This window comes from Dendropsophus ebraccatus, unplaced genomic scaffold, assembly GCF_027789765.1.
Source record: "Dendropsophus ebraccatus isolate aDenEbr1 unplaced genomic scaffold, aDenEbr1.pat pat_scaffold_1376_ctg1, whole genome shotgun sequence".
In the NCBI taxonomy this organism is placed as follows: domain Eukaryota; kingdom Metazoa; phylum Chordata; class Amphibia; order Anura; family Hylidae; genus Dendropsophus; species Dendropsophus ebraccatus.
Window position 1 is genome coordinate 19,141 of NW_027208796.1, and position 26,281 is coordinate 45,421.

The 26,281-nt window shown below is 49.4% G+C and overlaps 1 protein-coding gene across 1 annotated transcript in view; it reads right to left on the reverse strand.

The window, feature by feature from the left end:
- Positions 1-23,946, reverse strand: part of LOC138775146 (chondroitin sulfate synthase 3-like) — a gene marked incomplete at its 3' end in the record, with an annotated part of 39,911 nt that extends 15,965 nt beyond the window's left edge. The window contains exon 1 of the mRNA XM_069955835.1: positions 23,590-23,946. Coding sequence (XP_069811936.1) covers positions 23,590-23,857 — 268 coding nt within the window. The remainder of the gene's footprint in view (positions 1-23,589) is intronic.
- Between the last annotated feature and the right edge of the window lie 2,335 nt (positions 23,947-26,281).

Genomic DNA, 26,281 nt, shown 5'->3' on the forward strand with positions numbered 1-26,281 from the left:
CTTAGTTTCTGGTCAGACGCAGACAAACATGCGCACGCCAACAGATGAGCTACCACCATTTCGCGCTTATTGCTTCTTCTGGCTCACACTCTAAGAAGTGATATGTGTAAAGCGGTGATAGCTCGATTGGAGTGCATCCGCTTGTTTGTCTGTGTCTGACCTGAAATCTACGTTTTGGTAAGGTGAGTGCCGCTATTTTTCCCTTCTAGATCGGACTGAATTGTGTCCTTGGCAAGAGATGGTTCCAGATGGGTGACCACTGTGTTCTCAGCTTTGGATTGAATGCATATAGATGTGGCTCTCAGCTAACATTTGGCCGCAGCATGTTCGTGCCAACAAAAACACCATGCGCCAATTTTAAAGTTTTTATGATGTTTATGTATGATCCATGGCTTTTGATGCAGTTTTATCACTTTGTGCTTTAAAAAAAATTGTAACAATTCTACTGGAACATATCAGCCAAAAAAATATGTGATACGTGCAAGTGAGCGCTTACACAACAGGTACGTGCACACCTAGTGACAGACATACACACACATACATGTACAGAGGCCTATGCACACATACACTCATATACATGCACCAATCTAATGACATCCATCCACAACTACTGTACCAACACACACACACACACACTCACATACTAAGAGCAGGGTAACCTTAAAAAAGAACAAATACTCAATGAACTGATGATTAAACTAAAATAACCTGCTTAGAAATGTAAGTTTAGCCTGGAGTGAGGATGGAAGGGTATGCTGAATATATGAGGATCTATCCTGTCACAGGCCGAGCGCTAATAACTCTCTCCCTTCCTGAGGTAAATACGGCCACAGAGAGGACTGTACCTAGGTGGTTAGTGATGATGGTACTTGTAGTTCTCCCTGAGGTGTTATAGATGGCGATGATGGTACTTGTAGTTCTCCCTGAGGTGTTATAGATGGCGATGATGGTACTTGTAGTTCTCCCTGAGGTGTTATAGATGGCGATGATGGTACTTGTAGTTCTCCCTGAGGTGTATAGATGGCGATGATGGTACTTGTAGTTCTCCCTGAGGTGTTATAGATGGCGATGATGGTACTTGTAGTTCTCCCTGAGGTGTTATAGATGGCGATGATGGTACTTGTAGTTCTCCCTGAGGTGTTATAGATGGCGATGATGGTACTTGTAGTTCTCCCTGAGGTGTTATAGATGGCGATGATGGTACTTGTAGTTCTCCCTGAGGTGTTATAGATGGTGATGATGGTACTTGTAGTTCTCCCTGAGGTGTTATAGATGGTGATGATGGTACTTGTAGTTCCCCCTGAGGTGTTATAGATGGTGATGAATGTACTTGTAGTTTCCCCTGAGGTGTTCTAGATGGTGATGCTGGTACTTGTAGTTCTCCCTGGGGCTTATTACTGCTGCCTGGTGGTGTATGGAAGTCCCCTTGGTGTGTTGGATGAGTAGTGAACCACAGACCAGTGGGATGAGAGTCTTACAGGGTATCTGGGCCCTAAGCCACAGCTTTCAGATCCCAGAAAGAAGGAAGGGCACGTCCATGAATGATCTCTCAGCATAGACAGTACCTGGTAGAATGAAACTGATTGGGCTTCTTCTTTGGTCAGTAATAACAATAATTAAGCTTCATACCTCCCATCTATCACACTGACTGAGTCCTTGGTGATCGGCTCCTAGAAATCTCCTCACAGGCTGTAGTCTCCTCACAGACATCTCCTCACAGGCTGTAGTCTCCTCACAGACATCTCCTCACAGGCTGTAGTCTCCTCACAGACATCTCCTCACAGGCTGTAGTCTCCTCACAGACATCTCCTCACAGGCTGTAGTCTCCTCACAGACATCTCCTCACAGGCTGTAGTCTCCTCACAGACATCTCCTCACAGGCTGCAGTCTCCTCACAGACATCTCCTCACAGGCTGTAGTCTCCTCACAGACATCTCCTCACAGGCTGTAGTCTCCTCACAGACATCTCCTCACAGGCTGTAGTCTCCTCACAGACATCTCCTCACAGGCTGTAGTCTCCTCACAGACATCTCCTCACAGGCTGTAGTCTCCTCACAGACATCTCCTCACAGGCTGTAGTCTCCTCACAGACATCTCCTCACAGGCTGTAGTCTCCTCACAGACATCTCCTCACAGGCTGCAGTCTCCTCACAGACATCTCCTCACAGGCTGTAGTCTCCTCACAGACATCTCCTCACAGGCTGTAGTCTCCTCACAGACATCTCCTCACAGGCTGTAGTCTCCTCACAGACATCTCCTCACAGGCTGTAGTCTCCTCACAGACATCTCCTCACAGGCTGTAGTCTCCTCACAGACATCTCCTCACAGGCTGTAGTCTCCTCACAGACATCTCCTCACAGGCTGTAGTCTCCTCACAGACATGATGTGACTCCTCCTACACCTGCACTCATCTCACTCACTCCCTGTCACAGCTGCCTCCTGAGGGGAGCTCATTAGAATAGCCCCGCCCCCTTTCTGGACCTTTCTCCTAGCTGGTGTAGTACACTGAGGAGGCAGCTGGTGTTGCTATGGTAACTTTATGGTATATCTATGGTGACCCTCTCCAGCTCTATAGTATAAGGGGACCCCAGACCCCAAACACAGCTTTATAGTATAAGGGGGCCCCCAGACCCCACACACAGCTTTATAGTATAAGGGGGCCCCCAGACCCCACACACAGCTTTATAGTATAAGGGGGCCCCAGACCCCACACACAGCTTTATAGTATAAGGGGACCCCCAGACCCCACACACAGCTTTATAGTATAAGGGGACCCCAGACCCCACACACAGCTTTAAAGTATAAGGGGACCCCCAGACCCCACACACAGCTTTATAGTATAAGGGGGCCCCAGACCCCACACACAGCTTTATAGTATAAGGGGGCCCCCAGACCCCACACACACAGCTTTATGGTATAAGGGGGTCCCCAGAACCTAGGCACAGCTTTATAGTATAAGGGGGCCCCCAGACCCCACACACAGCTTTATAGTATAAGGGGGCCCCAGACCCCACACACAGCTTTATAGTATAAGGGGGCCCCAGACCCCACACACAGCTTTATAGTATAAGGGGACCCCAGACCCCACACACAGCTTTATAGTATAAGGGGACCCCCAGACCCCACACACAGCTTTATAGTATAAGGGGACCCCCAGACCCCACACACAGCTTTATAGTATAAGGGGACCCCCAGACCCCACACACAGCTTTATAGTATAAGGGGGCCCCCAGACCCCACACACAGCTCTATAGTATAAGGGGACCCCAGACCCCACACACAGCTCTATAGTATAAGGGGGCCCCCAGACCCCACACACAGCTTTATGGTATAAGGGGGTCCCCAGAACCTAGGCAAAGCTTTATGGTATAAGGGAACCCCCAGACTAAGCTTTTTTTTCTGGCATTTTGACCTTAGACGTGATCAGCTTTTTTTTTTCCCCTTTGGCGTTTTTGAGACAAAGAAGAAATTCCATTAACGTCTATGGGAGAGAAACACCACAGTTTGCAGAAAAAAATGCCAAGCCCTCAGCATGCTGCGTATTGGAGAATCTGCCACAGAGCCAAAAAAAACACCAGAGAGGAGAGAAAAGCCCCAAGTAAGTCTGATATTTCATAAATCTCCGCTGACTCAAAGGTAACATCTAGCCGCGGGTGGTAATTATTTTTGCAAAAATTGTATCCAGTGTGAAACCAGCCTGAGGCTATCACTATCACTAAGGCTATCACTGAGGCTATCACTATCACTGAGGCTATCACTATCACTAAGGCTATCACTGAGGCTATCACTATCACTGAGGCTATCACTGAGGCTATCACTATCACTGAGGCTATCACTATCACTGAGGCTATCACTATCACTGAGGCTATCACTGAGGCTATCACTATTGCTGAGGCTATCACTATCACTGAGGCTATCACTATCACTGAGGCTATCACTATCACTGAGGCTATCACTGAGGCTATCACTGAGGCTATCGCTATCACTGAGGCTATCGCTATCACTGAGGCTATCACTGAGGCTATCACTATCACTGAGGCTATCACTATCACTGAGGCTATCACTATCACTGAGGCTATCACTGAGGCTATCGCTATCACTGAGGCTATCGCTATCACTGAGGCTATCGCTATCACTGAGGCTATCGCTATCACTGAGGCTATCGCTATCACTGAGGCTATCGCTATCACTGAGGCTATCGCTATCACTGAGGCTATCGCTATCACTGAGGCTATCGCTATCACTGAGGCTATCGCTATCACTGAGGCTATCGCTATCACTGAGGCTATCGCTATCACTGAGGCTATCGCTATCACTGAGGCTATCGCTATCACTGAGGCTATCGCTATCACTGAGGCTATCGCTATCACTGAGGCTATCGCTATCACTGAGGCTATCGCTATCACTGAGGCTATCGCTATCACTGAGGCTATCGCTATCAATGAGGCTATCGCTATCACTGAGGCTATCGCTATCACTGAGGCTATCGCTATCACTGAGCCTATCGCTATCACTGAGGCTATCACTATCACTGAGGCTATCACTATCACTGAGGCTATCACTGAGGCTATCGCTATCACTGAGGCTATCACTATCACTGAGGCTATCACTATCACTGAGGCTATCACTATCACTGAGGCTATCACTATCACTGAGGCTATCACTGAGGCTATCACTGAGGCTATCACTATCACTGAGGCTATCACTATCACTGAGGCTATCACTATCACTGAGGCTATCACTATCACTGAGGCTATCACTATCACTGAGGCTATCACTATCACTGAGGCTATCACTATCACTGAGGCTATCACTATCACTGAGGCTATGATGCAGGTGGACGTCTCAGCCAGGTGTTTATGGCTCAGCCAGTTAGAGACTCCCCAGCTGCTGACACCGACCCCGGATGTAAATCTTTTTTACAATGTTATATAATATCAAAATCTGACAACTAGATGCCAAAAGCTGCTGAAACAGCAACCAACCCGAAGCAACGTAGATGGGGTTTATGTGTGGCGTCCTCTCAGCGACAATGCTGCAGGTTTTACTGTATTTAATCAGAATCACAATTCAGTAATTGAGAAAGTAGAAATTGCAGTAATGAAATTAAAAAGCTGAAGGAAAGTAAGGCAAAGCGGAGACATTCATTACGGGAACCTCATCGAGGAAAACTATCGGGAAACTTAGGAGTAAGAAGTACGAGACAACTAGTCAAAGGCTATGATGCTCCTATTTCATGCAAAGAAGGTCGGAAAATAATGTGTGGAGCCCCCGTGCAGGAGACGAAGGTGTAAGGAGCCCCCGTGCAGGAGACGAAGGTGTAAGGAGCCCCCGTGCAGAAGACGAAGGTGTAAGGAGCCCCCGTGCAGGAGACGAAGGTGTAAGGAGCCCCCCGTGCAGGAGACGAAGGTGTAAGGAGCCCCCGTGCAGAAGACGAAGGTGTAAGGAGCCCCCCGTGCAGGAGACGAAGGTGTAAGGAGCCCCCGTGCAGGAGACAAAGGTGTAAGGAGCCCCCGTGCAGAAGACGAAGGTGTAAGGAGCCCCCCTGTGCAGATATATATATATATATATATATATATATATATATATATATATGTCTTTTTTAAAGAGTTTTGTTGGCATTTTAACAATCACATGTTTTAAGCTTAAAATATTTTTAAAAAGTGACTAAAAGCGCCCTGTAAAGCTGGGGTTCCCTTGTGTGCGGCTCCATTGTCTGGGGATGTGCGGCTGGGATCTGGGAATATTCAGGCCGTTCGGTGCATCTCAATCTACAATTCTGCCTCCGTGGTAATAAATCGGGATCCCACATTACAGCAATTCCTCACATTAGGTTTCTGCACTTAATCCATTCATTTTCCAGCCTCCGTATTTGCCGACGAGCCTCGTGGCTGGAAATTGTTATTTGTTCAAGGATTTATTGTGCACATGGGATCCTGCCAGGTTTGTACCACTCCAGTTATATAAAAGAACACATTGATTTCCTTTCACGTGAATCGATCCCGTCCCTATCTGATATGGTGCAGATGGTTTCTGGGATTATTCTGCTGCTACCAATGGGCCGGGTTGGTTTACGCATTTTCTGATGTTCTCTTCAGCATTTAAAGGTATTCTGGAATCATTTTCCTTATAATTAAAGTAATATGAATACAGGTGAAGGATGATGGTAAGGATGCAGCTATGGTCCCACTGAGCGCTCCATATGGAGACAGCATCTATGGGCTTATATGGATGACTAGATCTACAGCCAACCTGTAACCAGGACAAGTCGTCACATCATTGACATAATTATCTATTAGTTATAGGAGACGTGGAACCTTTACCCCCTAACTAATCTGGTGCACGTATATCAGTATCTATCGACCCCCTGTGAGTACAGCGCAGGGAAGAACCCAGTAACCTGTAACCTCTACAGATGGGTACACATCCTTCTGGGGGAGAATCTGGTTGGACCAATAACCTCTAGATAGGTTTCAGGGCTTATTAAACGGTCAGGCACTCCTTAAAGCAGCGCTTCTCAAACTGTGAGGCGCGCAGTCTGGTGAGGCGCAGGGTCCCTGTCTGTGCCCGACATCGGCACACAGCAGGGACTCCAGAATTAGTGACCAGCGTTCCCGATGCGCGGCCGCTCAGCTGACAGGGAGGCCCCGCTTTCTTTCTCCAGCCGCGCGCTCAGCCTCTCTCGCAGCTCGAGAGCGCGGCGCAGGCGGTGATGGGCAGGTGGGCGGGCCAATCATGAACAGCGGTGCGCTGAGGCCGTACGGGGCCTTAGTGCACCAGATTAAAAAAAAATAAATGGCTGCGCCACGAGGGGGGCTGAGCGGGCGGCTGGAGGAAGGGCCTCCCTGTCAGCTGAGCGGCCGCGCGAGGGAACGCTCCATCTCAAAGTCTTGTAGTAAACAGGGGGCCGGGGGACATCACATGTGGAAAACAGGGGGAGAGGGGGACATATAGCCCCCCCATCCACCCCCTCAGTAGAACCGGACCGGAGGTAACCAGGGGAGTGCAGGCCCCGCAATCACCCGCCCGCAATATCCCGGTGGCCGCAAGCCCCCCATCTCCCCTTAGTAGAGCGCTCGGACATCGCCCCCCACCCCCGCACAATCTCCCGGCCCCCCTTCCCCCATCTCACCCGGTGTCGGCCTGCGGGCCCACGGCGTTCCTGTGAGTGCAGCCCTGAAGTCCCACATCCCCTGCGGCACCTGCGACTGCCCTAAACCCCTTCACAGCCACACAGACCCCTGGACGCCGGCAGTGCTCCATCAGCTCAGCTCTGCTACATTATTCCACCAGCTCAGCTCTGCTACATTATCATGCCACCAGCTCAGCTCTGCTACATCATCATGCCACCAGCTCAGCTACATTATCATGCCACCAGCTCAGCTCTGCTACATTATTCCACCAGCTCAGCTCTGCTACATTATCATGCCACCAGCTCAGCTCTGCTACATTATCATGCCACCAGCTCAGCTCTGCTACATTATCATGCCACCAGCTCAGCTCTGCTACATTATTCCACCAGCTCAGCTACATTATCATGCCACCAGCTCAGCTCTGCTACATCATGCCACCAGCTCAGCTCTGCTACATCATGACCACCAGCTCAGCTACATCATGCCACCAGCTCAGCTCGGCTACATCATGAGCACCAGCTCAGCTCGGCTACATCATGAGTACCAGCTCAGCTCGACTACATCATCATCTCAGCTCTGCTATATCACCATCATGTCAGCTCTTGGTGGGGAATACCCCTTTAACTGGTGAATACAGCAGGTGCATTATTACTCTATGGGGGCACAGCACTGGATATTATTATTATATGGGGGCACAGCAGGCGGCATTATTACTATAAGTGGGGGCACAGCCAGGTGGCATTACTACTATATGGGGGCACATCAGGAGGCATTATTACTATATGGGGGCATAGCAGCGGGCATTATTATTGTATGAGTGTCCCAGTCGGGGTATTATTACTATATGGGGAAAAGCAGGGGATCTTACGCACAGGGGGCAACCCACATACCTAATCTGGGGGATTTAACCGTTTGTGGGGCTCTAGTGGGGGAATTTTATATTTGTAAGGCATTATTGAAGGTATTATCTACTATATGGGAGCTATTATGGGAATGCCTACTACTTTGACAGTGCCAGGAACACTGCACATCACTCTGACAGTGCCAGGAACACTGCACATCATTCTGACAGTGCCAGGAACACTGCACATCATTCTGACAGTGCCAGGAACACTGCACATCATTCTGACAGTGCCAGGAACACTGCACATCATTCTGACAGTGCCAGGAACACTGCACATCATTCTGACAGTGCCAGGAACACTGCACATCATTCTGACAGTGCCAGGAACACTGCACATCATTCTGACAGCGCCAGGAACACTGCACATCACTCTGACAGCACCAGGAACACTGCACATCATTTTGACAGTGCCAGGAACACTGCACATCACTCTGACAGTGCCAGGAACACTGCACATCATTCTGACAGTGCCAGGAACACTGCACATCACTCTGACAGTGCCAGGAACACTGCACATCACTCTGACAGTGCCAGGAACACTGCACATCACTCTGACAGTGCCAGGAACACTGCACATCACTCTGACAGTGCAAGGAACACTGCACATCACTCTGACAGTGCCAGGAACACTGCACATCACTCTGACAGTGCCAGGAACACTGCACATCACTCTGACAGTGCCAGGAACACTGCACATCACTCTGACAGTGACAGGAACACTGCACATCATTCTGACAGTGACAGGAACACTGCACATCATTCTGACAGTGACAGGAACACTGCACATCATTCTGACAGTGCCAGGAACACTGCACATCATTCTGACAGTGCCAGGAACACTGCACATCACTCTGACAGTGCCAGGAACACTGCACATCATTCTGACAGTGCCAGGAACACTGCACATCATTCTGACAGTGCCAGGAACACTGCACATCACTCTGACAGTGCCAGGAACACTGCACATCACTCTGACAACGCCAGGAACACTGCACATCATTCTGACAGTGCCAGGAACACTGCACATCACTCTGACAGTGCCAGGAACACTGCACATCACTCTGACAGTGACAGGAACACTGCACATCACTCTGACAGTGACAGGAACACTGCACATCATTCTGACAGTGCCAGGAACACTGCACATCATTCTGACAGTGCCAGGAACACTGCACATCACTCTGACAGTGCCAGGAACACTGCACATCATTCTGACAGTGCCAGGAACACTGCACATCACTCTGACAGTGCCAGGAACACTGCACATCACTCTGACAGTGCCAGGAACACTGCACATCACTCTGACAGTGCCAGGAACACTGCACATCACTCTGACAGTGCCAGGAACACTGCACATCACTCTGACAGTGCCAGGAACACTGCACATCACTCTGACAGTGCCAGGAACACTGCACATCACTCTGACAGTGACAGGAACACTGCACATCACTCTGACAGTGACAGGAACACTGCACATCACTCTGACAGTGACAGGAACACTGCACATCATTCTGACAGTGACAGGAACACTGCACATCATTCTGACAGTGACAGGAACACCGCACATCACTCTGACAGTGCCAGGAACACCGCACATCACTCTGACAGTGCCAGGAACACCGCACATCATTCTGACAGTGACAGGAACACTGCACATCATTCTGACAGTGCCAGGAACACTGCACATCATTCTGACAGTGACAGGAACACTGCACATCATTCTGACAGTGACAGGAATGCCAAATGTACAGAAATGGGGTAAGGAGGGAAGTGGGAGCTACCACAGGAAGAGGAGGGTAAGAGTAGAATCATGCTAGCGTGCGTGTGTGTAAGCTGCCAGCTAGGGTATGGAGAAAGAAATGCTGCACTGTGGGGCTGGTATACAGGTGGAGCAGTATGTGGTGATGGGTCACTGCAGGTGGAGCACTATGTATTTTCTGCATTGTGCTGGTGGTTTACTAAAGGTGAAGCAACATTTATTTCTGCACTTGGTGTTGTTTTGACGCTGCTCTGGGATATTATGTGCACTACATGGCGGTATCTGGTGCTTAATAGTTGTATATGTTTGTTGGTGAGGCCCCAGCATCAACATGGATTGCCGGGTGAGGCCCGAGAACAAAAAGTTTGAGAAGCACTGCCTTAAAGGGTCAGACATCCCTTAAAGGGCCAGACACTGATGAGACACTTCCTCCAATAGGTGGCACTAGAGAGCTGGCTCTTTCCTTTTAATTTGAATCTCGGTCTGGTCTAAAATACTGGAATCAGTACACGATGTAACAGAGATGATCTGACCCTGTTATATTAAGGGGGATGTAAGGACAGACATGTCGGCAGTAGTGACCAGTCCTTTTTAAATGTAAAATATACGTCTTTTCTAAATTTAGTGCCCGTTCAACATTAACATTTCAAGCTGCTGCTCAGTAGCAATCCTGCGTTCCCCTCCATTAGCGGCACTTGTCCCCCGGGCTTAGTATCATACAATACGACATTGTCAGCTCCAGGACAGGATCATCTATTCCAATCAGGTTATTGCTGAACTTTGGCAAAGTTGGATGAAAACACGTTCTGCTCTTCTCACTATGAGACAAATCATCTACAGCTTTCCTGTCCATCCGGTCATTATTCTAACAGCTAAATATCCCGATCACCATTCTAGGATATAAAAGAGGGGAACAAGGCGCTTGCTCCCTGATAGTATATAAATATATATAGGTATAATGATATAAACAGAATATAAATCTATGGAATTATCAAAAATCTTACATCCAAAATTCACCCTGGTTACCTGAATATCCCGTCCACCATTCTAAGATATAATAGAGAGGGGGAACAAGGTATACATTAGAGAGAGAGAGAATATATATAAGAGAGAGTGTACATATATAGAGAGAGACATAGAGAGAAAGAGAAAGTATGTATATAGAGAGAGTGTGTGTGTGTGTGTGTGTGTGTGTGTGTGTGTGTGTGTGTGTGTGTGTGTATATATATATACACACACACACACACACACACAGAGTACACATATATATATATATATATATATATATAGAGAGAGAGAGAGAGAGGAGAGAGAGAAAGTATGTATATATAGAGAGAGAGTGTGTGTGTGTGTGTGTGTGTGTGTATATATATATATAAAACCAAATGGTGCCAAAAATGACAAAAAAATGACCTGGAGATTGCGCTCACCACCAAACAACGTAGTAGAAACCGATGTTCACATAAAACACGATTTATTCAGTCCAACAATAACGCGTTTCAGGGCTATGGCGCCCCTTCGTCAGATTCAGGACAAATATATATATATAAAATATAAATATATATATATATATATATATATATATATATATATATATATATATATATATATATAGATACACACAGAGTACATATATATATATATATATATATATATATATATATATAGATACACACAGAGTACATATATATATATATATATATATAGAGAGAGAGAGAGAGAGAGAGAGAGAGAGAGAGAGAGAGAATATATATAGTCTAAAATAATATAAACAGAACTTAAATCTAGGCAATTATCAAAAATCCAAACTTCCTCCTGGTTACCAAGGGAACAGAAATAAATGGATTCATTCTCTGCCTGAAATCCGTGATTCCATATGTCACATCTGTTTGATAGTAGTTGTGTGTAAATCCTGCAGTGTGTTACGTCTCGTGTTGTTCCCTGTGATATCACTGTCTATTGGCCGCACTCTAGAGGCCGAGAACAGCTGCCGCTGCCCAACAATAAACTATAAGACCCAGCGGGCACCACCGGACGCCTCTCCTGATGCCGGTTACATAGGTGGAGGATGGTCGCACCATGACGGATCCCGCCGGGGGGTAATCTGAGCAGATGAGCAGCAATTCCATTTAATCCTGACAAGTGAACAGATGTAAATATTCAGGAAACAAAACCTTCTTGTCATCTGAACCTTAAATGGATGTAGAATGATTTATGAAGAGATGTTAGGAATAAACTGTAACACTCAACACTGGTATCCTGGATTAGACGACGACAAGATACTTTACTACAGAGGAAGAGGAAAGAGAAGAAGAAAGACGGAGGAAGAAAGGAAGGAAGGAAGAAGAAAGGAAAGAAGGAAGAAAAGAAGAAAGAAAGAAAGAAAGAAAAGAAAGAAAGAAAGAAAGAAAGAAAGAAAGAAAGAAAAGAAAGAAAGAAAGGAAGGAAGGAAGGAAGGAAGGAAGGAAAGAAGGAGGAAGAAGGAAGAAAAAAGAAGGACAAAAGAAGAAGGAAGAAAAGAAGAAAGAAAGAAAGAAAGGAAGGAAGGAAGAAGAAAGGAAAGAAGGAAGAAAAGAAGAAAGAAAGAAAGAAAAGAAAGAAAGAAAGAAAGAAGGAAGGAAGGAAGGAAGGAAGGAAGAAGAAAGGAAAGAAGGAAGAAAAGAAGAAAGAAAGAAAGAAAAGAAAGAAAGAAAGGAAGGAAGGAAGGAAGGAAGGAAGGAAGGAAGGAAGGAAGGAGGAAGAAGGAAGAAAAAAGAAGGACAAAAGAAGAAGGAAGAAAAGAAGAAAGAAAGAAAGAAAGAAAGAAAGAAAGAAAGAAAGAAAGAAAGAAAGGAAGGAAGGAAGGAAGAAAAAAGGAGGAAGAAGGAAAAAAAAGAAGGACAAAAGAAGGAAGAAAAAAGAAAAAGGAAGAAAGAAAGAAAGGCGAAAGAAGAATAAGAAAGAAGTGAAAGGAAGAAAATGGAAGAAGCAGGAAAGAAGAAGGAGGAAGAAACAAGAAGAAGAAGGAGAAGAAAGAAGAGGAAGGAGGAAAGAGGAAGGAGGAAAGAGGAAGGAGGAAAGAGGAAGGAGGAAGGAACAAGAAGAAAGAAGAAGAAGAGGAAGAAGAAGAAGGAGTAAGAAGAAGAAAGAAGAAGAAGAAGAAAGAAGAAGAAGAAGAAAGAAGGTTATCTGACCTTACTATGAAGCACTTGTCCCACCTTACATTGAATCTGCAGTATTCAGTATCGTGTATTGGACCCTGGTTGATATAGAATGGTATACAGTAATATACAGTATCTACTATGTAAAGAATACGCTTTATGCTGCTGATTATATTTTATAGTCCTTTCTGGTCTCTGTTCTCTTGCTTCTTGTCTGAGCAAAGGAGGGACAGCACTGCGGCAAGAGGTCGGCGTATGGGGACCAGATTTCTATTACAGCAGGGACAGATGTATACAGGGCTATTCCCATTTCATCTAACATCGTGTAATTTATAGGGCAAGTAATGTCAAGTAAGATCATTTTGACAGCTGGTTGCCTAGGTTACTGACCACCACTCTGCTCTAAAAGCAGTGGTCTGGTCTGTAAATGTATGAAGATATAGTGAACTGCATAATTTATCTATAATATAAAGTCTCTGAAGTTCTTAAAGCGGACATGTTTCTGCCCTAGCCCTCGTTACCAGAACTGTTCTCATATTTTGTATTGCACAGAAGTGTTTTCAGTCAGGACTTAGTCATCCTAGTCGGTGCCCGTGTGTCCGGGGTGGGTACTGCGACTCCTGGCCACCGTGACAAGTAGCCCCCAACACACCAGAGCCTACCGGCGGCACACAGCCCCTGCACCAGCACTCCCCGCCCCTGCACCAGCACTCCCCGCCCCTGCACCAGCACTCCCCGCCCCTGCACCAGCACTCCCCGCCCCTGCACCAGCACTCCCCGCCCCTGCACCAGCACTCCCCGCCCCTACACCAGCACAACAGCTTTAAGAGGTTTCAGGTTTGCAAACAAGACGACTGTCCAGGAAGTTTACACTGTCACTAAGATCTCCTCTGCCATTCTCTTATGATCTATGAAGCTTTGGCTTCTGGAACCTTCAGTGACTGTGAAGATGAGAGGAACTCACCAAAAACAAAGCTGCTGTGCAGAGGGGATCCCCGACATAACAAACCCTGTATAATGATGTACATGGGGGCCATTATATATATATATCACACACAAACCCTTTAATGGCACCTTGTAATGCTGGGAGGGATAATCACAGTGAGGTCATCAGCAACTTGACCTCATAATAATCCTCCCAGCATTACAAAAAAGCTACAATGTTGCAGATACAGCCAGCCAGGGACTTGTCTACATCAGCTGTCTCAGAAGGGAGAGGGGGAGACAGAGAGAAAAGCTCACACACAGATTTGTGTGTCTTTAGCAGAAAGCAGCAGAACTGGGGGAAGGAGACTGAGTAGATAATAACAAGTATGGAGGGAATTGTTAGTCTCACCATGAGCAGCAGCACATCAGACATATGAGTGGGATTCCCCTTTAAACTCGTCATCTCTCAGACTGAAGCTCCCATTCTGCATTATCCGGAGCACTGATCATATGTTTGGTGCCATGAAAAGAAATCTAATCTAATTTATTTGCATTTAGCAATTAGGATTTGGCTGCAGAGGCGACGTGATTCATTCTGTATGTATTCATCTGCTCCGGCGTCAGACTCCACGCAGCATCTCAGTGACTGTGCTCCTTCCTATCATCCCGGCTACAATGTCTCTTCTGTGATTGTCTCCATGTGATACTGGATGGACGTTCTCTGGAAGCAATGATTGTGTATGGTTCCCTGACAGAGGCTGCACGGACCCTAAGGGGAGGAGGCTCCGTCATACTGGCCAATGATATAAGGTGGTAGCGGCTTGAGACCCCCGGCGGTCTGCACAGAAGGTACAGCAACAACTCCACCTTATGTTCTTATTATAGCCGTGCGGCTTCCCTTATACCTTCAATAACTGATGGACGGACAATTGTTAAGCTGCCAGTTAAATCATCCGCCTGCCACCTATCCTGCCAATACACAGCGCTCCTGTGTTCTCTGTGGGATAAGCCGCAGTAAGAGCGCTCCTGTGTTCTCTGTGGGATAAGCCGCAGTGAGAGTGCTCCTGTTTTCTCTGTGTAATAAGCTGCAGTGAGAGCGTTCCTGTGTTCTCTGTGTGATAAGCAGCAGTGAGAGCGCTCCTGGGTTCTCTATGGGATGAACGGCAGTGAGACCGCTCCTGTGTTCTCTGTGTGATAAGCCACAGTGAGAGCGCTCCTGTGTTCTCTGTGTGATAAGCCGCAGTGAAAGCACCCCTGTGTTCTCTATAGTATAAGCCGCAGTGAGAACGCTCTTGCTGAACAAAGGGGTCAGCTGTGATTTCCCATCGTCTGTCGGTGATGGTTCAGAACGGCCGCATACATGCTAGACTGACTGCGGAATCTGCCGCGAGTTGTGGGTTCGGCCTACAATAGCCATGGGGGCCTTAGGACCCTTATCAATCAGACATTAAGATATCTTAACAATAAGACGTTAATATTTAGGAGTGGATAGTGTGGGAAGGTTACAGCCGCCCCAATATCTTATATAGGGAATAAACTGCAGTGAGAGCGCTCCTGTGTTCTCTATGGGATAAGCTGCAGTGAGAGCGTTCCTGTGTTCTCCATGGGATAAACCGCAGTGAGAGCGCTCCTGTGTTCTCTGTGTAATAAGCTGCAGTGAGAGCTCTCCTGTGTTCTCTATGGAATAAGCTGCAGTGAGAGTGTTCCTGTGTTCTCTATGGAATAAGCTGCAGTGAGAGCGCTCCTGTGTTCTCTGTGTGATAAGCTGCAGTGAGAGCGCTCCTGTGTTCTCTGTGTAATAAGCTGCAGTGAGAGCGCTCCTGTGTTCTCTATGGGATAAGCTGCAGTGAGAGCGCTCCTGTGTTCTCTGTGTAATAAGCTGCAGTGAGAGCGCTCCTGTGTTCTCTATGGGATAAGCTGCAGTGAGAGCGCTCCTGTGTTCTCTGTGTAATAAGCTGCAGTGAGAGCGCTCCTGTGTTCTCTATGGGATAAGCTGCAGTGAGAGCGCTCCTGTGTTCTCTGTGTAATAAGCTGCAGTGAGAGCACTCCTGTGTTCTCTGTGTAATAAGCTGCAGTGAGAGCGCTCCTGTGTTCTCTATGGGATAAGCTGCAGTGAGAGCGCTCCTGTGTTCTCTATGGGATAAGCTGCAGTGAGAGCGCTCCTGTGTTCTCTGTGTAATAAGCTGCAGTGAGAGCGCTCCTGTGTTCTCTATGGGATAAGCTGCAGTGAGAGCGCTCCTGTGTTCTCTATGGGATAAGCTGCAGTGAGAGCGCTCCTGTGTTCTCTGTGTAATAAGCTGCAGTGAGAGCGCTCCTGTGTTCTCTATGGGATAAGCTGCAGTGAGAGCGCTCCTGTGTTCTCTATGGGATAAGCTGCAGTGAGAGCGCTCCTGTGTTCTCTGTGTAATAATCAGCAGTGAGAACGCTCCTGTGTTCTCCGTGTAATAAGCTGCATTGAGAGCGCTCCTGTGTTCTCTGTGGGATAAGCCGCAGTGAGAGTGCTCCTGTGTTCTCTGTGGGATAAGCTGCAGTGAGAGCGCTCCTGTGTTCTCTGTGGGATAAGCTGCAGTGAGAGCGCTCCTGTGTTCTCTGTGGGATAAGCTGCAGTGAGAGCGCTCCTGTGTTCTCTGTGTAATAAGCTGCAGTGAGAGCGCTCCTGTGTTCTCTGTGTAATAAGCAGCAGTGAGAGCGCTCCTGTGTTCTCTGTGTAATAAGCTGCAGTAACAGCGCTCCTGTGTTCTCTGTGGGATAAGCCGCAGTGAGAGCGCTCCTGTGTTCTCTGTGTGATAAGCCGCAGTGAGAGCGCTTCTGTGTTCTCTGTGTAATAAGCTGCAGTAACAGCGCTCCTGTGTTCTCTGTGGGATAAGCCGCAGTGAGAGCGCTCCTGTGTTCTCTGTGTGATAAGCCGCAGTGAGAGCGCTTCTGTGTTCTCTGTGTAATAAGCTGCAGTGAGAGCGCTCCTGTGTTCTCTATGAGATAAGCTGCAGTAAGATGTTAATATTAAGGGGGGATAGTGTGGGAAATTTACGGCCGCCCCAATCTTATCTGCCCGCACTGCGCAATGTTTTCTCTTGCACTAGATGGGGGCTGCGGAGCGGACGCCATTCCCTTCTATATGTATATATATATATAAGTGTTTACACAAGAAGCCTCCTGTTCCGTCCCCCCGGTGAATGACCAGTATGGTGCTAATGAGACCTGGGAGGGGAAGCCGGGGTCGGCCCCATCTAAGCCGCAACAACAGCAACGCGGTGCTAATAATTGCTTCATATGTAATAACATGTGCAACTGCAGAGAAGAGGAACAGGAGAGGAAGCAGGAGGATACAGGATGGATGGGGGTGATCAGTATATAGCTGCATACATAGGGGATCAGTATATAGCTGCATACATAGGGGATCAGTATATAGCTGCATACATAGGGGATCAGTATATAGCTGCATGCAGAGGGGATCAGTATATAGCTGCATACATAGGGGATCAGTATATAGCTGCATGCAGAGGGGATCAGTATATTGCTGCATGCATAGGTGATCAGTATATACCTGCATGCAGAGGGGGATCAATATATAGCTGCATGCATAGGGGATCAGTATATTGCTGCATGCATAGGTGATCAGTATATAGCTGCATACATAGGGGATCAGTATATAGCTGCATACATAGGGGATCAGTATATAGCTGCATGCATAAGGGATCAGTATATACCTGCATGCAGAGGGGATCAGTATATAGCTGCATGCAGAAGGGATCAGTATATAGCTGCATGCAGAGGGGATCAGTATATACCTGCATGCAGAGGGGGATCAATATATAGCTGCATGCATAGGGGATCAGTATATAGCTGCATGCATAGGGAATCAGTATATAGCAGCATGCAGAGGGGATCAGTATATAGCTGCATGCAGAGGGGATCAGTATATAGCTGCATGCAGAGGGGATCAGTATATAGCTGCATGCAGAGGGGATCAGTATATAGCTGTATGCAGAGGGGATCAGTATATAGCTGCATGCAGAGGGGATCAGTATATAGCTGCATGCAGAGGGGATCAGTATATAGCTGCATGCAGAGGGGATCAGTATATAGCTGCATACATAGGGAATCAGTATATAGCTCCATGCATAGGGAATCAGTATATAGCTGCACGCATAGGGGATCAGTATATAGCTGCATGCATAGGGGATCAGTATATAGCTGCATACATAGGGAATCAGTATATAGCTCCATGCATAGGGAATCAGTATATAGCTGCATGCATATGGGATCAGTATATAGCTGCATGCATAGGGGATCAGTATATAGCTGCATGCATAGGGGATCAGTATATAGCTGCATGCATAGGTGATCAGTATATAGCTGCACGCATAGGGGATCAGTATATAGCTGCACGCATAGGGGATCAGTATATAGCTGCATGCATAGGGGATCAGTATATAGCTCCACGCATAGGGGATCAGTATATAGCTGCATGCAGAGGGGATCAGTATATAGCTGCATGCAGAGGGGATCAGTATATAGCTGCATACAGAGGGGATCAGTATATAGCTGCATGCAGAGGGGATCAGTATATAGCTGCATACAGAGGGGATCAGTATATAGCTGCATGCAGAGGGGATCAGTATATAGCTGCATACATAGGGCATCAGAATATAGCTCCATGCATAGGGAATCAGTATATAGCTGCATGCATATGGGATCAGTATATAGCTGCATGCATAGGGGATCAGTATATAGCTGCATGCAGAGGGGATCAGTATATAGCTGCATGCATAGGGCATCAGTATATACAGTAGCTCCATGCATAGGGGATCAGTATATAGCTCCATGCAGAGGGGATCAGTATATCGGCCCATGCAGAGAGGATCAGTATATAGCAGAACATATAGGGGATCAGTATATAGCCCCATGCAGAGGGGATCAGTATATAGCAGCATGCATCCATATACACATTGAGAGTCCTGGACATAATGGTCTCATTTACAGCAGAAATATGAGAGATAATTGGTACAAAATTTATTTACTGATTCAGATTAAAGGGGTTGTTCACTAAAAAAAAAAGTTTCTTTAATTTTTTTTCTGGTGCCAAAAAGTACCAGAAATTTGTAATTTACTTCTTTTAAAATATCTCAAGTCTTCCAGAACTTATCAGCTGCTGTATGTCCTGCAGGAAGTAGTGTATTCTAGGCTTGATCGAACATCGGAAAAAGCTAGGTTCGATCGAACTCGAACCTAGCCGGACCTTCCGCACTTGACTGCTAATGTCTTCCCGATCCGTGTGGAAGGAGGAGAGTGTATTCTCTCCAGTCTGACACAGTGCTCTCTGCTGCCCCCTCTGTCCATGTCAGGAACTGTCCAGAGCAGCAGCAAATCCACATAGAAAACCTCTCCTGCTCTCGACAGTCCCTGACATGGACAGAGGGGGCAGAAGAGAGCACTATGTCAGACTGGTGAGAATACACCATGTCCTGCAGCACATACAGCAGCTGATAAGTACTGGGAGACTGGAGAGAATACACAACTTCCTGCAGGATATACAGCAGCTGATAAGTAATGGAAGTATAGCAGCAGCTGATGTGTCTCAGATATTATTGTGTGATGTAACATCTGTGTCCAGACTATACTAGGGGTTAAGTACACTAGGGGCCATGTATTGCAGCGCTTCTCAAACTTTTTCTACTGGAGCCTCACCCAACAGACCAAGACAATGCCTAGGCCTCACCAGACTGACCAAGAGGGCGCCTGGGCCTCACCAGACTGACCAAGAGGGGGCCTGGGCCTCACCAGACTGACCAAGAGGATGCCAGGGCCTCACCAGACTGACCAAGAGGATGCCTGGGCCTCACCAGACTGACCAAGAGGGCGCCTGGGCCTCACCAGACTGACCAAGAGGGCGCCTGGGCCTCACCAGACTGACCAAGAGGGCGCCTGGGCCTCACCAGACTGACCAAGAGGGCGCCTGGGCCTCACCAGACTGACCAAGAGGGCGCCTGGGCCTCACCAGACTGACCAAGAGGGCGCCTGGGCCTCACCAGACTGACCAAGAGGGCGCCTGGGCCTCACCAGACTGACCAAGAGGGCGCCTGGGCCTCACCAGACTGACCAAGAGGATGCCTGGGCCTCACCAGACTGACCAAGAGGATGCCTGGGCCTCACCAGACTGACCAAGAGGATGCCAGGGCCTCACCAGACTGACCAAGAGGGCGCCTGGGCCTCACCAGACTGACCAAGAGGGCGCCAGGGCCTCACCAGACTGACCAAGAGGATGCTGGGCCTCACCAGACTGACCAAGAGGGCGCCTGGGCCTCACCAGACTGACCAAGAGGGCGCCTGGGCCTCACCAGACTGTCCAAGAGGGTGTCTGGGCCTGAGATGCACTGATGTACTGTATACTAGGGGTTATGTAGTGTATACTAGGGGTCATGTACTGTATACTAAGGGTTATGTATACTAGGGGTTATGTACTGTATACTAGGGGTTATGTACTGTATACTAGGGGTCAGGTATACTAGGGGTCAGGTATACTAGGGGTTATGTACTGTATACTAGGGGTTATGTATACTAGGGTTTAGGGGTCATGTACACTAGGGGTCTATACGAGGGAGACAGGATAATACGGTTTCTGCTTCACAGAATTGTATGGAAGAAGTTAGGATTTATTCCATCCCCAAAGAAAAAACTAAGAAAGGTTGAGTGCTGCCCCGTACACTTTGTGTGCCCCATAATTATCCATTCCTGTAGATGTATAGATGAGGGCAGAGGCTCTGCGGGCTAACATACACTCTCTGTACATCCGGTAGTATCTCTATACTGTATATATGTATATATACAGCCAATACTGTGTCAGTTATGTAATCAGATATTGATAAATATTTATGAGACATATCAGCCGCCTCTTATGTGAGATGTGAGGCTGGTGGTGAGGCTGGCAATGAGGCTGGCAGAGGAGATGTGAGGCTGGTGGTGAGGCTGGCAATGAGGCTGGCAGAGGAGATGTGAGGCTGGCGGTGAGGCTGGCAATGAGGCTGGCAGAGGAGATTTGAGGCTGGCAGGGAGGCTGGCAGTGAGGCTGGCAGAGGAGATTTGAGGCTGGCAGGGAGGCTGGCAATGAGGCTGGCAGAGGAGATTTGAGGCTGGCAGGGAGGCTGGCAGTGAGGCTGGCAGAGGAGATTTGAGAATGGCAGTGAGGCTGGCAGAGGAGATGTGAGGCTGGCAGAGGAGATGTGAGGCTGGCAGTGAGGCTGGAGGTGAGGCTGGCAGAGGAGATGTGAGGCTGGCGCTGAGGCTGGCAGAGGAGATGTGAGGCTGGGGCTGAGGCTGGCAGAGGAGATGTGAGGCTGGCAATGAGGCTGGCAGAGGAGATGTGAGGCTGGCGGTGAGGTGCTGCCCTGAGTGACAGCACTAACAATGAGTCCAGACTTTCTCAGCTTCTCGCACATACAGACTCTTTGTGCCGCCACCTCCGGCATCACTTCTCGCCGCTGTTACACTAACTAAATCCTCTGCTTTTACCATTACTCCTCATGCTGGAAAATTCCTTCCTCATCCATTTTTAACCGTGGTTTGGCCTAGTAAGAGCCGCTACACACGGGGCTGATGCCTGGATTATTTTACAGACACATTTTCCACCAAAATGTAAAAGCCTGAAGAGCGTGGAGCATCCGGGATGAAGGTTATGTAACCCCCCGAGGGATACGAGGGGTCCCCACCGATATCTATGGTAAATCCTTGATATATCACAGAGCACGAAGAGTTAACCCTACAGCTTCCATACATGTAACATTCTTATATTCCGAGATCAGAACAAAATGGTTTCATTTCTGAAAGTATCAAAAAGTGTCAGATTAATAGTGAATATCAGGGGCTCCGGTGTCAGATGATGAATGACCCCCACAGAAATTCCCCCATACATTGGGATACGAGTGACGGGGATGTCTGTCCGCGTATCAGTCTGTCCTGTTAGGAGCCTCAGATTCTGTTCTCCTGGATCAGACTGAGCACAAACTCCTGAACTAGTAGGAAGGGGCCGTGCTGTACTGTCTGCCCATAGAGGAGCATAGGAGACAGCAGGCTCAGGTGTGGGGCAGGGGATGTGGTATGGGGCAGGGGATGTGGTATGGGGCAGGGGATGTGGTATGGGGCAGGGGATGTGGTATGGTATGGGGCAGCGGATGTGGTATGGTATGGGTCAGGGGATGTGGTATGGTATGGGGCAGGGTATGTGGTATGGGGCAGGGGATGTGGTATGGTATGGTACAGGGGATGTGGTATGGGGCAGGGGATGTGGTATGGTATGGGGCAGGGGATGTGGTATGGGGCAGGGGATGTGGTATGGTATGGTACAGGGGATGTGGTATGGTATGGGGCAGGGGATGTGGTATGGTATGGGGCAGGGGATGTGGTATGGGGCAGGGGATGTGGTATGGTATGGGGAAGGGGATGTGGTATGGTATGGGGCAGGGGATGTGGTAGGGGATGTGGTATGGTATGGGGCAGGGGATGTGGTATGGTATGGGGCAGGGGATGTGGTATGGTATGGGGAAGGGGATGTGGTATGGTATGGGGAAGGGGATGTGGTATGGGGCATTGGATGTGGTATGGGGCAGGGGATGTGGTATGGTATGGGGCATTGGATGTGGTATGGTATGGGGCAGGGGGTGTGGTATGGTATGGGGCATTGGATGTGGTATGGTATGGGGCAGGGGATGTGGTATGGTATGGGGCAGGGGGTGTGGTATGGTATGGGGCAGGGGATGTGGTATGGTATGGGGCAGGGGATGTGGTATGGTATGGGGCAGGGGATGTGGTATGGGGCAGGGGATGTGGTATGGTATGGGGCAGGGGGTGTGGTATGGTATGGGGCATTGGATGTGGTATGGTATGGTACAGGGGATGTGGTATGGTATGGTACAGGGGATGTGGTATGGTATGGTACAGGGGATGTGGTATGGTATGGGGCAGGGGATGTGGTATGGTATGGGGCAGGGGGTGTGGTAGGGGATGTGGTCTGGTATGGGGCAGGGGATGTGGTAGGGGATGTGGTATGGTATGGGGCAGGGGATGTGGTATGGTATGGGGCAGGGGGTGTGGTATGGTATGGGGCAGGGGATGTGGTAGGGGATGTGGTCTGGTATGGGGCAGGGGATGTGGTATGGTATGGGGCAGGGGATTTGGTATGGGGCAGGGGATGTGGTATGGGGCAGGGGATGTGGTTATGGTATGGGGCAGGGGATGTGGTATGGGGCAGGGGGTGTGGTATGGTATGGGCCATTGGATGTGGTATGGGGCAGGGGATGTGGTATGGGGCAGGGAATGTGGTATGGGGCAGGGGAAGTGGTATGGGGCAGGGGATGTGGTATGGTATGGGGCAGGGGATGTGGTATGGGGCAGGGGAAGTGGTATGGGGCAGGGGAAGTGGTATGGGGCAGGGGAAGTGGTATGGGGCAGGGGATGTGGTATGGGGCAGGGGATGTGGTATGGGGCAGGGGATGTGGTATGGGGCAGGGGATGTGGTATGGGCAGGGACTTCACATGGCTCCCCAATGGTATGGGTCAGGGGTCTGGTATAGTACAGGGTCAGGGGTCTGGTATGGTACAGGGTCAGGGGTCTGGTATGGTACAGGGTCAGGGGTCTGGTATAATATGGTGGCAGTGGTCTGGTATGGGGTAGGGGCTATGTTACGGGGGCAGGTCCAGGGTCAGGGCACCGCTGCTGGCACAGGTACTTGCCTTTGATGTACACATCGTCGTCTGCCCTCATGAACCATTCATACTGATCCAGGTGGTGGTCGTGCATGTGCTTGATCATCATGAAGGACTTCTTCTGCGGGGGATACGAGTCGTCCACCCCAGGTAAGGAGATGACTGGCAGCGGTTCTGGCAGCTGGATGTCCTGGGAGCCCTGACTAGAGAAGAACTCCACTCTGCCAGGGATGTAGGGGGCCCATGTCCTGTAGGCGGCCACTGCCCGGGTCTCCAGGTATTTCTTGGCTGTCATCACCCCCACATATAGGAAACGTCTGTGTGTGTCCTCTGGGGGTCCCCAGTCCCCACTGCCATTGTGGCTGACCCTGTGCCGGCTGCTGCTGTTAGTGTTTTCCTTCCTGGGTTCTCCCCCTTCTTGTTCAAGTTCTGCAGCAGGGGTGCCAGGGGGCTCCGCATCTCTCCAGGGTCCATCCCTGCCGGGGGGCTCCGCATCTCTCCAGGGTCCATCCCTGCCGGGGGGCTCCGCATCTCTCCAGGGTCCCCCCCTGTCCCCCTGCAGTCCTGCTGCCTGGCCCCTCATGCCCCCCTGCAGTCCTGCCGCCTGGCCCCTCATGCCCCCCTGCTGTCCTGCTGCCTGGCCCCTCATGCCCCCCTGCTGTCCTGCTGCCTGGCCCCTCATGCCCCCCTGCTGTCCTGCTGCCTGGCCCCTCATGCCCCCCTGCTGTCCTGCTGCCTGGCCCCTCATGCCCCCCTGCTGTCCTGCTGCCTGGTCCCTCATGCCCCCCTGCTGTCCTGCTGCCTGGCCCCTCATGCCCCCCTGCTGTCCTGCTGCCTGGCCCCTCATGCCCCCCTGCTGTCCTGCTGCCTGGATCCTCTCCCGGCTGTAGAAGCCGCAGACATTGGAGCGTCTCTTCCTCTCGCTCAGCTCCGCTACTTTGGGGGCGATGAGCCAGGAGGCAGCGGTGAACCCCAGGATTAATCCCACCAGCACACTCATCCAGGGTCTCCTGGCCCTCGCAGCCATGGTCACAGTCCGGGGGGGGCTGCCGCCTGTGCTCGGGGGTCCCGGGGGCTGCACGAAAGTTACCGGCCAGGAGAGCCGAGCAGCCGGCGGAGCAGCCGTGCTGTCTGGGCTGCCAGCTTGTCACTGCTCGCACCTCCTCCTGCCCCACGCTGCAGCTGCTGATCCTCCTCCTGCCCCACGCTGCAGCTGCTGATCCTCCTCCTCCTGCTCCACCTTCTCCGGCGGCCGCTGCTGATCACTCCCTGTGCCCACCGGAGCCGGGCAGAGCTGGCAGCTGGCAGGCAGTGATGGCAGGCAGCTCCTGGATGGAGAGGGAGGCCTGGAGAGAGAGGCTGCAGCCTCCATGCTGCTGTCATGTCGGAGGAAGCTGCCACCCCGATCACCCACTGGGTATAGGGGAAGCTTCACCTGGCACATGACCATTCAGCCTATATACGTCTGTATATACATCTATATACAGGTCATGCATCTATATACAGGTCCTGCATCTATATACTCTTTATACAGTTCATGCATCTATAAACTGTATATACATCTATATACAGGTCATGCATCTATGTACTGGTCATGCATCTATATATTTTAAATACATCTATATATTGTATATACATCTATATACAGGTCATGCATCTATATACTGTATATACATCTCTATACAGGTCATGCCTCTATATACATCTATATCATATGCAGGTGATGTATCTATATACTGTATATAAAACTTGGGACTTACATCATGGTGCAATGAATGGAGTAAATCAGGGAGCAATGAAGGGGTTACATCAGGGAGCAACGAAGGGGTTACATCAGGGGGCAATTAAGGGGTTACATCAGGGGGCAATTAAGGGGTTAAATTATGGTGCAATGAAGGGGTTAAATCTGTGCAACAAAGGGGTTACATCGATGCAATGAAGGGGGTAAATCGGGAGGCAATGAAGGGGTTACATCAGGGCGCAGTGAAGGGGTTACGTCAGGATGCAATGAAGGGGTTACGTCAGGATGCAATGAAGGGGTTACGTCAGGATGCAATGAAGGGGTTACGTCAGGATGCAATGAAGGGGTTACGTCAGGATGCAATGAAGGGGTACATCAAGGTGCACCACTTAGTAATAGTGATGGGGTTAATGCAGCCCTGCTCTGCCACAATAGTGAAGGGATCAATAGGTCTGTGTTGCTGGGTGCAGTGAAGGGGTTAATTGTATGTTGCAGTGTGCATGGATAGTGCAGATGCTGGGAGAGTGGGGTTACAGAGAAGTGTGGTGAGTACTTACTGACTGAGCAGTGCACTGTGAAGGGGGAGAGCAGGCTGGTCACTTCAAGAAAGCTGAGACTGCAAGAGATAAGTGTGCAGAGAGGGGGTGAGTGTGCAGGGAGGGGATGAGTGTGCAGAGAGGGGGCAAGTGTGCAGAGAGGGGGCGAGTGTGCAGAGAGGGGGCGAGTGTGCAGAGAGGGGGCAAGTGTGTAGAGAGGGGATGAGTGTGCAGAGAGGGGGCAAGTGTGCAAAGAGGGGGTAAACATGCAGAGAGGGGACGAGTGTGCAGAGAGGGGGGCAAGTGTGCAGAGAGGGGGGGAGTGTGCAGAGAGGGGGGTGAGTGTGCAGAAAGGGGGTGAGTGGGCAGGGAGGGTTTGAGTGTGTACAGAGGGGTAAACATGCAGAGAGGGGTAAACGTGCAGAGAGGGGACAAGTGTGCA